This window comes from Pseudomyrmex gracilis, unplaced genomic scaffold (genome assembly GCF_002006095.1).
Source record: "Pseudomyrmex gracilis isolate BER0280 unplaced genomic scaffold, ASM200609v1 scaffold_9, whole genome shotgun sequence".
Classification (NCBI taxonomy): domain Eukaryota; kingdom Metazoa; phylum Arthropoda; class Insecta; order Hymenoptera; family Formicidae; genus Pseudomyrmex; species Pseudomyrmex gracilis.
Genome location: NW_018020593.1, coordinates 1,266,323 through 1,280,924, shown reverse-complemented (window position 1 = coordinate 1,280,924; position 14,602 = coordinate 1,266,323). Strand labels below are relative to the sequence as shown.

The following is a 14,602-nucleotide window of genomic DNA, read 5'->3' as shown; positions in this document are numbered from 1 at the left end:
TCCATGAAGTCGTTCTCCGCGCTGCGCTCGCTTCGCTGCCTTGTTCTCAAGGAAAAGAGAGACGTTATCGATGCCACAGAAATTTACTGTATGAATATATAATTATCACTGGACGGTGATTAATCTTTAAAACGTGAAGTATTGATTTTTCCTTAATAATGTCGAAAAGATCGACACAATAAAGAAAACGTTATTTTCACCAAGAAAATGGAGTATCAATTACTTGAGTAATTATTGCTATCGTTGGAATTAATTTTAACCATTTTGCAATATAAAATCTGAGATTCGGAGATGTGTGTTTTGTGAAGAACGTCGACTTGGGGATTCGACACAACTGAAATTACTATCAAAAGGCATATATTTCGGCAGTAAATCACCGTCGCACCGGTTGCACACTCATGAGGAATTAAATTTCAAAGAGAATTCACGAGCGGAGTTGGAAGCTCGATTGCACCGAGTCGGATTAAAGTTTCGGGCGGTATGCCTTCCTTTACCTTCCTAAATAGAATTAATTTTCGGCAAGCACGTTAAAGCGAAAAGACATGGGATGTTGAAAATTTCACGACGACAAAGATAACGAACACTGCGCGAACGAGAGTGCACAAAGATTCTCTTACAGGTCCTGACGCCGTCCTCGGGTCTTCTGGACTTCGCTATAAGTATGCGACCGGATTACCATCGCACCATCATCGATACGGTGCGATACTACGGCTGGAAGAAAATCATCTACCTCTACGACTCCCACGACGGTAAGTCTCTTTACCTTGCGTTGCCTTCTTCATGCATTTCTCATTTTACAGCGCGCACAGCCCGCGGGCGGTGCAGAGCACTCTCGCGCCTTTTCACCCATCCCGACCTTCTATCGATATATTTCTCCTTTTGTTATACCCAACCAAGTAGGCTCGGTCTCTCGTGGCCAACTTCGTCGATATCGCAGACATGGGGATATCGAGTGGATTCACCCGACTTCTGCGTAGAATAAAAAACATGCACTCATGTGTCTCAAACCCAACACATAACTATCACTTTTTATATGTGCTAATCATAGTAATATAGTGACGTTTATACGTGTGCAGGCTATTTTTAAAAGACATATTCGTAACAGATCAGTGATTTAGAAGAAAGAGAATACATACACATCAATAATTTTTGTGATATTCAAACGAGACATAAATGTCCGTGCTGCCATTTTCTTCATAAAATTGTTTGCAATTATTGATTTTCTTCGGTTTTAAACATACATCTCTAGTTCTATGCAAAATAAATGATTTGTACGACACATTTTCGAGAAAAACAAGATATTTATCTTATACATCTTATGTATGTATCTTTCAACAAGGTAGTCATCTGTTATGTTCCGCAGCTATTTCTCTGTTTGATCCACGTGTGCACAATATTCCAATAAAGTGTAAATTGTAAGTAAACCAGTTTTGAGAAAAACAAAGTATTTACGATATAACAATAAAATGTGAAAATGGTTAAAAATATTGAAGATTTCCGAAAACGATTCGGTGTCACAAATAACTTGAAACTTTGAAACGATAACTAATACAAATTGTAGAATAGAAAACTCTTTCTCCTCATCTATTATTTTGTATAAAATCTCTCATGTCAATCTTTGTGATAAAAGTAAAGCGACAGCGGTTTAATTACTTAATTAATGAGGACACGGGGATAATTCGAACTGAACGAAACGATTAATCACCGCGGCATCGCTAGACAGTTTTGTATCTCACCGACTTCCGGCCGTTATAACTTGGTCACGTGCCCCGGGCACGAGAAAGCCATTTGGAATTCCTCAAGCCGACCAATTGCTCTTCTTCGACAAACTCCGATAAGAACGAGCTGGTGGTAGTCTAGTATCGCGGAAACTGAGGGAGTTTAATTACCGAATGCAAATGCAAATATACTTTAGGGACTATCGTGCTGTCTCTCGCGCTCGCTGAACGACCTCTTTCCTTCCTTCCTCCCGCCGTCTTACCTCGTCGCGACTCTTCGTATTGCCACTATCTGACGTAGTTTAACCATTTCGTTCCCTCGATTAAAGCGAGTATGAAGAAAGAAGCAAGACGACGAAGCGACATTCGAGGATTATCCGGATTCTACGGCGAAATTTTTGTTACTCAACCGATCTCAACTTTTTTCCGGTTGACATTTTCACGAATATTACAGAATCTCCTCGAATTGAGTTTTATTGTCTTTTCTAATACTTGTAACATCGCGCACGCAATATGGGAAAACCAATCTCAATGTCAGAATATATTACGCGCAATTGACGTCATATAATTAATGAATACAATAGTACGAAACATGAAGACAGGAAGTTATATACATGAAAAAAAATTAATAACAAGTCAAAACTCTCGATACGAGGAAATTGTGAATTTAATGTTTTTTAATAAATTCTTCAGTATTCCCGACGTATGCGAAGTGATGACACAATGCTAGATCAGTCTGACGATGTGTAAAAACTGATGCAATTCCGAAGATGAAATGCATCAGATGTTTCTTTTACAATTGTATTTTTACAAACTCGCCGATGGTCGCATTAATCGCATTTTATTTCCGGCACAGAAATAAAAAAAGTTCGGTGTGTGTGAATTACGTTCTAAAGAATTTCCTGTTGCCAGTGCTAGATTTCTATGTCGCAATGCCTTTGAAATGCATTTAAGATTTTCTGCTGTTGATGTTTACTTTGCACTTATCTTTCTCTTTATCTCTCTCTCTCTCTCTCTCTCACTCTCTTTCTCTCTCTCTCTCTTTCCATAAATATTTCTGAATTTTATTCAGAACAGGAATACAAAAAACTTTGACGATATACTATAAACACTTAAAAAAAAAAAAAAAACATTTCAATGTCATGTTCGCGGTAAACAATATTAACTCGTTATTTGTCACACGACGGTGAACTCAAGGATCAAATTATCTTTCTGCTAAACAATATAAAGTTTGTAGGTTTTAGCTCTCACAATTTAATGCGAGCAATACTTTATAATCAAACAATAACTTGTCGGTAAATCTGCTCACGCAATATTTGTCCTTCTTGCAATGTCAAATGTATTAACGACTATCACATTCCGAGCGCTCGACTTAATGACTGGAATAATTATATGGATTTCGCATTCTTCTCATTTCTTGTGTGTTTCAGCGAACAACTTAAATAAACATGACAGCATGACGACATGATCGAATAAATATGTATAGGATAGCTAGTTCTCAATTTGCAAATGATCACACGAAAAAAGTATCTCTCTCACGTGTTATTGCGTTCATCTCGAAGTTAGATCCATAGGCAATATAACAGCGCATTAATAGCGAGTGTATCAAATTTCCCGTTCTTGTCAATCGACACTCGCACCGTCACGCTCGCGCGCGTACAGCAACGAAAAAAATCACTAACCGTGTGTATGTCGAATGTGGAAGCAATTTTTTGAACACGATATTGCGAGCGTGTTTCGCGTTTCTGATACTAAAAGGTGGTTAAGCGACAGAATCGAAATAGAGAACGAAATGAAAAACCACACGAAAAACCACCGTGCGCACGCGCGCGAGAATTAACGCGGGAAAATAATTAGCAGCCACGAGAGTCACGTTGTAGTGCTCCTCGATGGTAGGGGAATTCGATTAAAATCACTGTGTAGAGTCTGCGTATCAGAGTCAGGCTCAGTATCCTTTCCGACGTCTTTCAGAATGACAACGTCGTCGTCGTTGTTGTCGTCGGCGCGCGTCGTGATTCCGGCGTCTCGTTCTCGGTTCTCATAGCAGTGACAGGTGTTTTACCAACGTGAAACTGTCAATACAATTATTTTCGCGAATACACTTTCATTGCGCGTTCCGTTCTACAAATCGCGAACCGAAACAATAGATTTCAGATTTCTTTAGATCTATGGAAAAAATCAGTTATATTATTATTAACAGATTTTCAGTTAGTACGTGCGTGACTCAAGTGTCTTTGTGTCTGAAACACAGCTCGAGGTAAATAAAACCTTTTTAAAAATCTTTGGAAATTATTTTCAAAGAAGATCGACAAATGCAGTGAATGACCTGCGCCATTAATATGTGTTAATCCGAATATCCGTCTATATATATCAGGCATACTTATCAAGCGTATTATAACCGTCAGACAATCATACTTAAAAAGATCTGCATTATAAAATCAGATTAAGAGAATTTACATTGAAAATTTAAATATAAAAACAATAATACACCAGATACAATACCAGATCAATTTTTATACTGTGGTAGAGTTTATTAATCAAACTCGTATGAAAGCTCGTATCATCATCCACCTAATCCATCAAGTAACGTAATTGAGCAATTCCCGTTTACATTTAGCTATCTCTTTCGTAATTAGATAACAGGCCGCTAATCAAGGCGAATTAAATCCTTTCGTTATAATAGCACCGGTCATTGCTGAATCAGGTGTAACGATGTGATTGCGATAAAGTATATGCGTGTGTAATGTCTCTTATATAACTGTTAATAGAGTTCATGCTTGTTGATTGTTCGAGTTTCACATTAATAATGGATTTTAACGCGTAAAATATGATACATTTATTATAACATTGTAATATACTTTTTACATTAACGAGAAAAAACACAGTGCTTAACATTATACTATTATTATTATACTATTCGATTCTTTCTCGATGGATAAAGACATATTTTTTTGAATTTACTGCAAATTTTTTTACTGCCCCGTATAAATTATAAATAAATAAATTTTAATTGGTTTTGATAGATTTTTTCTAAAGAAAAATTAACTTAAAATTGATTAGAAAGAGAATTGATTAGAAAATATAATGAAATCTTATAAAAGAGAATGTAATTATTTATCATTATCTTATAGCCTTTTCATAATATATTGTTTCTATTCAAAGTTGTAAGAAAAATAATGTAGTGTTGATAAAAATTATCTAATGCACATTACAATCTACAATTTAATTAATCTGATCAATTCTTTTATTTTCGCAATATTGCGATCAACTGTTCATTGATCGTGTAATTAAGATAACATATCCTGAACGCGACGACCTTGAGATAGTAACCGTGGCCTTGCGTTTTCGATAAGTAACTGAACGAAGAGGAATGTGTGTGTTTCGACATGAGTTGTCAATACAACGACGTCTCTGGCTTGTTCCGATAACCTGTTTCAGCAAAACAAAAGAACGCAAAACTAACTGGTTTCAAGAGTTTGACCGGTTTTGCAAAGGAATCTTGTATAAATTAAAAGATCTTGGCTCAGACCAGAGTTCCAGACAGCGATTATCCGTCGTTTGAGCGGAGAATATTCTTTCATTTGTGTGAAAAAACGGATATTTTTGTATCTCGTGCACTCAAAGTCGGAAATATGCTGCTCTATTTAGAAGTTATACTTTGTGGTTTTACGAGGGATAATTATTTATAGTATACTAGATTACTGCATGACGCGTGATATATAGATAAGGCGAAGGGAAAAAATTGAATATTGCATCTAATTACAGTAATTGTAGAGTCCGCGCGTAATTAAAGCAATAAACCTACAATTATCCTTGTTACGAGCCGATCGCGTATTGCGTAATATCGCTCGTTCAATTTCCTGTCGGCGTTTTCTCTAATCTCGTTACGAAAGAGAAAGACGAATTATGTCGCAAAACGCGCGATGTCTGAAACATCAAAGGAAATGATTAACGCAATTTCGATTTCAGCAGCGATATGTTGTTGTATAATAGCGTCTCGACTTTCATAAGATGTGCAAGTCAATTTTTGCGCGCGCGCGAATTTAACGTTCTGTAATCCCAGAAATAATCAGAGTAAAACTTCGCCGTAACGTCATTTAAAAAAATAAAAAAAAATATTGTTAACACATCACGATGTAAATTTATTTTTTACTTTATTTCTGAATAATTGTTTGTCAATTATCATTTGCACGGTTATTCCGTTATCAATGGCGCGTCTGCCGAAGGTGAGTTGGACGGCGATAAATTCATGTTAAGGAACGCGCCCGGTTCGTCTCTTAATAGTAGGTGTATTGTATGGCCAGCCATAAACTGTCGCTTTGGGAAGCATTGCATCGCGTGCTACAAAGCAAGAGCCCAAGTGCTCAACGACCGCGGCGGACGGCGGTCATGCATGCAGACGTAGCCGTTTACACGTGTGACCGTATCGCACCTTCAAGCCGGGAGATATGTGGCGCGGAATCTAGTTAGTATCGTCGTTGGCTTTATCACCCGTTATCTCCGCGTTCGACTTGGTTCTCTTCCGTGTTGTCGGATTAGAAAGATCAGTCGCGACATTTTGCCGTCGTTAATTATATGACATTTTGTATTTTTAATTCTTCGCATTCATTCTCTTTCTTCTTCGCGCGATTTTGAATATGAACCGAGAATCGCGCTGCCCAAACTCGAAGTGAGATAAAGCAAGTTTCATTTATTTGACTAATTATGTGTTGCTTACTTTTATACAATTTTTTTAGGCAAATCTCACGAGAAGATAAATATCGCAATCTGTTAATGATCGTCTCCCGCCGGATGTTTTGATAATGCTAGACATTTATGTAAGAGCTGATGTGACTTGTGTCATTTTCAACTATAGAAGTGTAAATTAAACAAAAGTGAGAAGTTTCTGTTCGCGAACATGAGATATTACTTAATCGTCTCGCGTATTCCTCGTGCACACGCTGCTGTAATAGCAGCAACTACTTTCTGTTTCGTTTCGAACATCGTGACATAAAGCAACGATAAAAAAAAAACAAAAACTGTTAACGTGAATTAATGTGAAATCAATCGAGGAGAACACAATGGATCGTGGTATATTGCGTCAAACGTTGATTGGTTTCGTATGTAAGTATATGAATGCTTTTATCGTTCCGAAATATTTCTCGCAAATATCGACGGGAAAAAAAATTGAACGATTGCTTCTCAGGCAGTGTCTTGATTATCGACTGCGGCCTCCATGAGGGATGGAGCACACCGACGATACCAAAGTTCAACGGCGAGGATCCACTGAAAGTGACCTCCGATGAGATAGTGTGGATCGTAAATCTCCTGTATGTAGGGGTCGGTATCGGTTCATTGGTACCCTTCGTACTGATGGACAATATCGGACGTAAAGGAACTTTGCTAGTCACTACCATTCCAAAGATCGTCTCGTGGATCTTCATTGGATTTTCTACGTCAGTACCGCTCATATATGTCGGACGGATACTCGCGGGTATAGGATGTGGTATAACGTACGCCGTGATGCCGATGTATCTTGGCGAGATTAGCAGCAAGCAAACCAGAGGTCCTTTAGGTACGATATCAGCTGTTTTGAATGCGCGTCAGTGTCTGACTTTTTATCGTTACATTACTATATTTATTGTTGTAATGTTTGTCAATTATTTAATATAGCTATACACATGAATATGTTTTTAATACGCGTACAAGTAGGTTATTTTATGATCGACGATTATATTATACATACTTCGCAATTTTTAAAAAAGACATCATTAAACAAACCGGGGTCTTCAGGTACCTTAACGGCCGTCTTGATCAACATCGGGTTGATGCTCATCTACGTTGTCGGCCTGTGGGTCAGCCGGTTCGTGATGGCGATGATAAGTGTGTGCGCGCCGGTGATATTTTTACTATCCTTCATATGGTTGCCCGAGAGCTCGGTGTTCCTCACGAGGAAGAACAAGCTCGGTACCGCCGAGAAGACACTTCAGTGGGCATTGGGCAAAGAGAACGTGGACGAGGAACTCGAGGAGGTGAAACGAATCGTGGAGACCGAGGACAAGTGCAGCGAGATGACTCTTAAGGACATGTTCAAAGAGATTTTCAGAAAAGCGCGGAACAGAAGAGCCTTTCGAATCGGCATGATACTCCTGAGCAGTCTGACCATGACGGGGGCGGCGCCGATACTCACGTTTCAGTCATACATCTACGACGCGGCCGGTTTCGAGATCTCGACGAATACAAGCATCATTATAACAGGCGTCGCTATCGTCCTGGCCGGATGCACCTGCGTGACGTTAGTGCGCATCACCGGCAAGAGATTGCTGCTGTTGATCGCCGCGCCGATTTGCGTAACGTCGCTCGCGGCGATAGCAATTTTTTTCCAGTTTCAGTCTGCCGGCTATGACATCTCTCAATTCAAGTGGGTGCCTACGGTCTTTGTGGTAATTTACGTGCTGGGTTACGGATTCGGTCTGAATCCGATACCGCTCGCATACATAGGCGAGATCTTTAGTGTTGAAGTTAAAGTACCAGCCGCGGTGCTCAACGCCCTTTTCTACGCCATAAGCACCACCACCGTGGTGAAGTTTTATCAGGTATGTTGACGATGTCTCTGTATAAGAATCGATTTTGTTTTTGCAGTAAGCGGGTTATCGAAAGGTAACGATCGGTTAAGAGGTTTAACCAAAAAGGATTCATTATTTCGTAATAGCATTATACCGGAGTGCGATATTTAACGTCACCGGTTAATAGCTTCGACAATCAAAGAGATTCTCTAATATCGTCTCCCATGCTTAGAAAATACCGATGTACAAATTATACATAGCTCAAATTCTATGATTTGCGGAAGAGTTTAAGAAACAATAGCCATTCAATACGCATTCAATATCCATTAAATTGATCTTCGTAAAACGTGTTTTATAATTATATCTGCAAATTGTTGTACAGATATTTGTTTTTCATATTTTTTTAAATATTCTTTATTATACTGTTGTATTGTACTTCTAAAACTGTGATAAGAAAATGAATCATTACACGTTTAAAGACACGTTACTTGTTAACTTTTACATACATGCGCGTATAATTGTTCTTCTCTTTACCTAAATGTGTGTCGCGTATGATAATGTAATAGCAGGATTTGTTTCTATATTGTTTGTAGGTCATGCAAGAGTTGTACGGCACGTACGCACCATTATGGATATTTACCGCAATAACATTTCTTATATGGGTATTAATTTACCTATTTGTCCCAGAAACCGAAGGCAAAACCTTGGAAGAAATACAAATGGATTTGCGAGATAATAAATGACGTATATAAAATCCAAAGATCGTTTATATTTACAGCGTATTTACGAAGTAGCATTTAAATACTAACTACCGTGAACAGATCGCTACAATGTACGTGCATAATCACAAATTATGCATATGTGCGGATAAGATTAAAACATTACGAGATTACAACAGTTTCGAATTCGTCTGTTACGTGTGTGTTTCATTTTGATTTTAACGGTATTACGTTATAATACCGTTAAAATCCGGCGTAAAACAACTTACACACAAGATAATGTTCCTGTTAAATTAGAACGGAAGCTCAGTTAGTCAGTACACATTGTTAAGGTATATGTTATCGTAATAAGTATGTACGCTTTATATATTCTCAGTCAAACTGTGAATTAATATTGTAATAACGTATATTCACACACACACACACACACACAATTATATTAAAAGATAGATATAGCGTATACACTTTTTTAGAGTATAAACATTTTAGAAATAACTAAACAGCATCTATAAAATAACTGAAAGATATTTGTTTATAATTATCATTAGTAATGTACACAGATTGAGCAATTTTCTTATGTTTATGTTATACTTGATATTTGAGTTTGACTTTAGCTTATTGTTAGATAAAAACTATTCTGAGTTAGTATACATAAGTTGCTTTATATATAATATTCTGTCGCTATTTGTGGCAAGCTCGCAAGCATCTATATAATAGCGTTAAATCCTGTTTTGAGCTCACGAAATTGCCAGGTGAAACGGCGCGAAGGGAAATCATTGGACTTGGGTGATCGTAAAGCTTTAGCTCTGCGTCGTAAAGAGAATCGTTTAGTAGCGACACTGTAGCACGGAAAATTCGTGCGTTCGATCGGATAAGTTAAGTTCTCATTAAAAACATTACAAATTCATCGATTTCATCTCGAAAAGTTATCTCTCAAGACAAAAGAAATCAATGTGTTCTTTGACATTCAAATCGCAAATTCTCGATTCTTCCATTACATCTCATTCCCAATGATGCCCCACCGATGATGGGTTGTCAGCCTCGGTATACCACGGAGCAAGACTACACGTCATGCCTTGCATACTGTTGGCATTTCACTCGAACGGAACGTCCGTGTGCATGTGTTGCTCGCATATACGTATATTTACAGATATGCTGGAAACGCATATACCTACGTACGCATGTAACTGTTTATCCGTCAATATTCGTGTGATGTATTAGCCCCCCGAACGTGTGTATCCTGGATACATACACAGACTTGAGCATGATGATCAGTTTAATATACTCTGAATGAGAATAATTACTCAAGTTTTTGTGCAAAAAGTAGTAAAAACTACGCTTCATCAATTTTGATTCTTTGTAACTTTATAAATATGACTTAACGCATGTAAAAAGATAAATGTAGATATACAGGTAGCGCAAAGATTTCTAATGTAATTAATTTTAGTAACCAATATTTTTTTCTGAATACTATTATGGCTTGTAATAGTTATGACATTGTATATAGAATTCACTAAGAGTGAAAATAAAAAACATAAATAACGCATATAATTTTTTTTTTTTTTTTTTTTACTTTAACAATATTTACCGCGTGTAATTCCTTAATTGATCTCATAAAAATTATCTTCACTGCGAATGCGAATGTATTATTTCAAAAAACGAAAAAAAACCGAAAATGCGATAAATGTGCTTCGGAATATACAATTATGAACAATATTACGCAATGATAAGACCGAATGTTACGAGATAGTTGGGTGAGGCTGTAGGTGCAAGTGTATCCATTGACCTCATACATTCCGTATACCTGATCTTATGAGCCATCAGTATGACTTGACCCTGTTGTACCGTTCTATGTACATATCCACTGATATATATGCATACATACCTGCCCTATCAGGGTGTACGTTCAATCCAAGCATGTGCATTAACGGCACGCGCGCGTGTTAGTGTCCACACATCTGCGGATATACGAATATACACACGCGTATCCTAGACAGTGAGAGAAAGAGAGAGAGAGAGAGAGAGAGAAGGAGAGAGCGTATACCGATCCTTCGATAGTGTGTATTGCGAGCACGGTCTCTCGTATAAGCCGAGATCAAGATTGATAGGCCACGAGTCGCAACATATACGGGGCATCCACTTAGCGGTGCATTATCCGAATGAGAATGTGTACAGGCTGGATCTTACCTAATGCGACGCCCGCAATCCCGGTAATGGCGACCGCTTTGGCCGTCGCCGCGCGCGGCGATCTTCAGCAATCGATAATCCCGCGCGTGTGTGTCCGCACCGAGTTAACGCCGTGCCGCATCGCTCGTGTTATTTCACATCCATGTGACAAGCGTAACGGTAGTAGGCGAGGATTTCCTATATGACCTTGTGAACGACAATAAGATAAACGCAAACACAGGCCGCCAGCAATTAACCAGAGTCACGTGCTTTGACACCCCTCTTGTTGCGCGCTTACGCAACTTGTGCAATCGGTCAATTTCAACCACGTGACTGTTCGTCTCGTTTAATTTGCAAATGAGATTCCGAATTAATACGCAACTTCTGTTTTTCTTGTCCGAACTTTGCAACGAGAAGCACGCGCTATTGTGGTTTATGTTCAAAACAAAGCTAATATTGACAGCAGTGTTTAAGGGACACAATAAAGAAGGAGGAAATAATATTCTCTGTAAGAAGCACGCTAAAGGATGTAGTTCGACTATGTGGTGAAACATTTGTGCTTTGCAAAATTACAAAATCATATGCTTTTTCAGGAAGATATTATTATTAAATTGTACGCCGCATAGAAACGTGACTTGTACACACAAGTGTGCGCGCTTATGAAAAACGTTATTCTGACAAGATTCATATTGCGTAAACATGCTTTCCAACGGAATGTTTCACAATATTAATATCTTTACTTGATATTGCATTATATGTTTGAACCCTCGATTTAAGTTCTGATTTTTAGTTTGTTAAAAAAAATATTATTAGTTGTATATAAATGACATAGAATTGCGAAAATCCACGTTAAATAAAGTTAAAGTGGTTCTCATATTTTATACGTAGTACGCACATATATATTATATTATGCATATGTAATATTATTAAACTTTCAGAATGTGTAAAATAAAAACTTTATTATCGATCAGAAGATAGTCTTTATATATTGTAGAAATTTAATTATTAATTAGCGTCTATGTCGGTATACTATGCGTGAAGTTACAATGTTGTAACTTCAACGCATATGCGGTTTTTATAATATTAATGCAAATGTATAATTATATTACGCATGCACACATATACACGCAAGTATTGCGAAACATTTTATAGTTCATATTATATTGCTTTTGCAAGTATACGTACACAACATCTTATGCACGTCATTTATCTAAGTTGAATAATTTATAATCCCATTGCAAAAGTTATTTGCATATTTATTGTGTAAACTGTATGACTATTAACATTTTGCAAGAATCTATAAAGAAATAACAAAAATGTGTACGATGCAAAACCAAACATTAAAAGAATATATTTTGCCAGCACAATTTTCCAAAATTTCACGAAATAAATTATGAAATGATTCGATCTACTATTACGAGAGAGTTGAATGGCATTACACATTTGTTACGTTACTAAATTATTTAATTATTACATTAAATTATTAACAACGTAAAATTATTAATTATGAAGTAATTATGTATTAAGCTGACGCGTTAAACACAATTGAATCAATAACTCTGATGAAAAATGCCTTACGAAACTTTTGTAAATTTTTTGTATTTGTTATCATAATTATAAAGGTAAATTTAATTATTCTCACAATTCGATTATCATCCATGTTCCAGAATGTTGTTTTTCTACTTGTAAATAATGACGTTTGTCATTTTTTAATACGAGTCGCATAACTTTGAATACTCTTTGCCACACAGAGAACACAATACCGTAAGCGAAGTAATCGGGCGAGAAAAAATTTGATATTAAGAGACAACATGATGTGTGATTTCACTCATGCCTACTGGTGGAATAAGTGGATCACCTTGTCTCATCCGTTTTCGCGCGTCGTATATAAGACCGTAATCGCAGTTGATATATCGCTACGATCGCTCTTCATTATCGCCGAATGTGTCCTGCAAGCTTATAAGGTATATAGGTATGTTTCGCAAAACGGCGCAACTTCGCCATAGTGGCGAAGTGGCTCAACTAGACAGCTAGACACACTGGCCGTACCATGTTTCTTGCTTGTTCGGTGAAAGCAATACGGGTTGTGTATAAGAGTGTCTTATCTAAGAAATGAAGCAATAAAAAAAAAATGTGGTTTCGCAAGTGTTCTCACAAAATTCACGTATAATAAATGCTGTGTGTAAAACATGTTAAAAGTTCAAACAGAGACGGAAGTGAACGGTTAAGAAGAAATGACAACGAAAACTTTAGAATCTTTATAACGCGCAGATTTTGACAGAAGGTTAATTTAACAGAAACATCAGCCGCGAGATCATTTTAATCTTGTTTCACGCTGGTTAAATTCATCTGCTTTCGCCGGTTGTTTTTTCCTTTTATATCACTACTTTCGTTTGTTCGCGCCGAAACGAAGAAATTGTCCGACGTTGACGAACGTTAGAAAAAGGCCCGCTCATGCGGCGGCGGCGGCGGCGACGGCGACGGCGACGGCGGTGGCGACAAAGCGAAATGCGCTCGCGTGCACGTCTCGCGCCTCGCGTCACGTAAAACGCGTCGGCGCGCGAGGCGAATTATCTACTGTAGAAGATCAAACGATCTCCCGGGGGAAAACGAGAGGAAGCTCTTCACGACCCTTTGGTTCGCGCCGTAAAGCGCGACTAAAAAAGGTCCTGGCGCGCGCTGTCCCTTCGAGCGTCGCGGATTTATCCTCGGTGCAGTGATCGTCGCGTCTCCCAATGTCGTCGGTGGCGAAATGACGTTAAAAGCAATCGAGCGTGGACATTGTTCACCCGACTGCTCGAAGGGATATAAATCAAAGTGCTCAACTTGCTAATAAGAAAAGAAACCGCGGCCTGACTTCAAAAACCGACATCAGTGCATGAAGCATTGGGAAAACATAATGAATTAAAATTATTCATGTTTTTTAATTGTTTTGTGTGTTAATAGACAAATGATTATCGTGCGGAATATCAAGAATTACAGGCGCAAGTATATGTGCATAACGTATAATCGAACATAAATTTGTCTAATTATATGTTATTGAAGTGTGGAACGTTTGTCAAGCAATAAAAATTATTATTTTTTTTTCTACCAAGCAGTAAACAAAAACAATGTTTTCCACGCACACGCGCGTTACCTTGTTTAATTACTATTAACTCAAGAAACCATTATTACATATTTCTCGTATATTTAAACACTTTATTTTATATACTAACCCACACTAACAATGTATATATAGATAGATACATAATACAACCTTTGTTCCAAAAAAAAAGTAACGATCTTATTACATATATCAATAACTACGATGACCTATGTTCACTTTGTCACAAAGAAGTGTCTTTGTCGAAGTATATTTTTTTGCTCGACGAACATTCAACGACATCCGATTACTCGATTATTCGATTACAGTGCAATCATAAACTACTTGCATTATATATCATCGATCATCACT

At 37.6% G+C, this 14,602-nt stretch overlaps 2 protein-coding genes across 15 annotated transcripts in view; both read left to right on the top strand.

Moving 5' to 3' along the window:
• LOC109861901 (glutamate receptor 1) overlaps positions 1 to 14,602 on the top strand; it is a 194,397-nt gene that overhangs the window by 144,922 nt on the left and 34,873 nt on the right. For 12 of the 13 annotated variants that reach the window (XR_002251061.1, XM_020441749.1, XM_020441787.1 and 9 more), the window contains exon 4: positions 620 to 749. Coding sequence is in view for 11 of the 13 variants with exons in the window: in XM_020441749.1 (XP_020297338.1) it covers positions 620 to 749 (130 nt within the window). In the remaining 2 variants the exon portion in view is untranslated. Of the gene's footprint in view, positions 1 to 619; positions 750 to 3,681; positions 3,976 to 14,602 lie in introns of those variants that run through there. The other variant, XM_020441807.1, reaches the window with a different exon arrangement.
• On the top strand, positions 4,952 to 10,558 carry LOC109861953 (facilitated trehalose transporter Tret1-like). 2 transcript variants are annotated; one of them, XM_020441819.1, is made up of 5 exons: positions 4,952 to 5,368; positions 6,455 to 6,821; positions 6,904 to 7,272; positions 7,491 to 8,293; positions 8,857 to 10,558. In XM_020441819.1, the coding sequence occupies exons 2-5, from the start codon at positions 6,779 to 6,781 to the stop codon at positions 9,004 to 9,006; spliced, it is 1,365 nt and encodes a 454-aa protein (XP_020297408.1). In that variant the 5' UTR covers positions 4,952 to 5,368; positions 6,455 to 6,778; the 3' UTR covers positions 9,007 to 10,558. The 2 variants fall into 2 exon arrangements, with proteins under 2 accessions (XP_020297408.1, XP_020297402.1); XM_020441813.1 differs by lacking the exon at positions 4,952 to 5,368 and adding an exon at positions 5,882 to 6,183.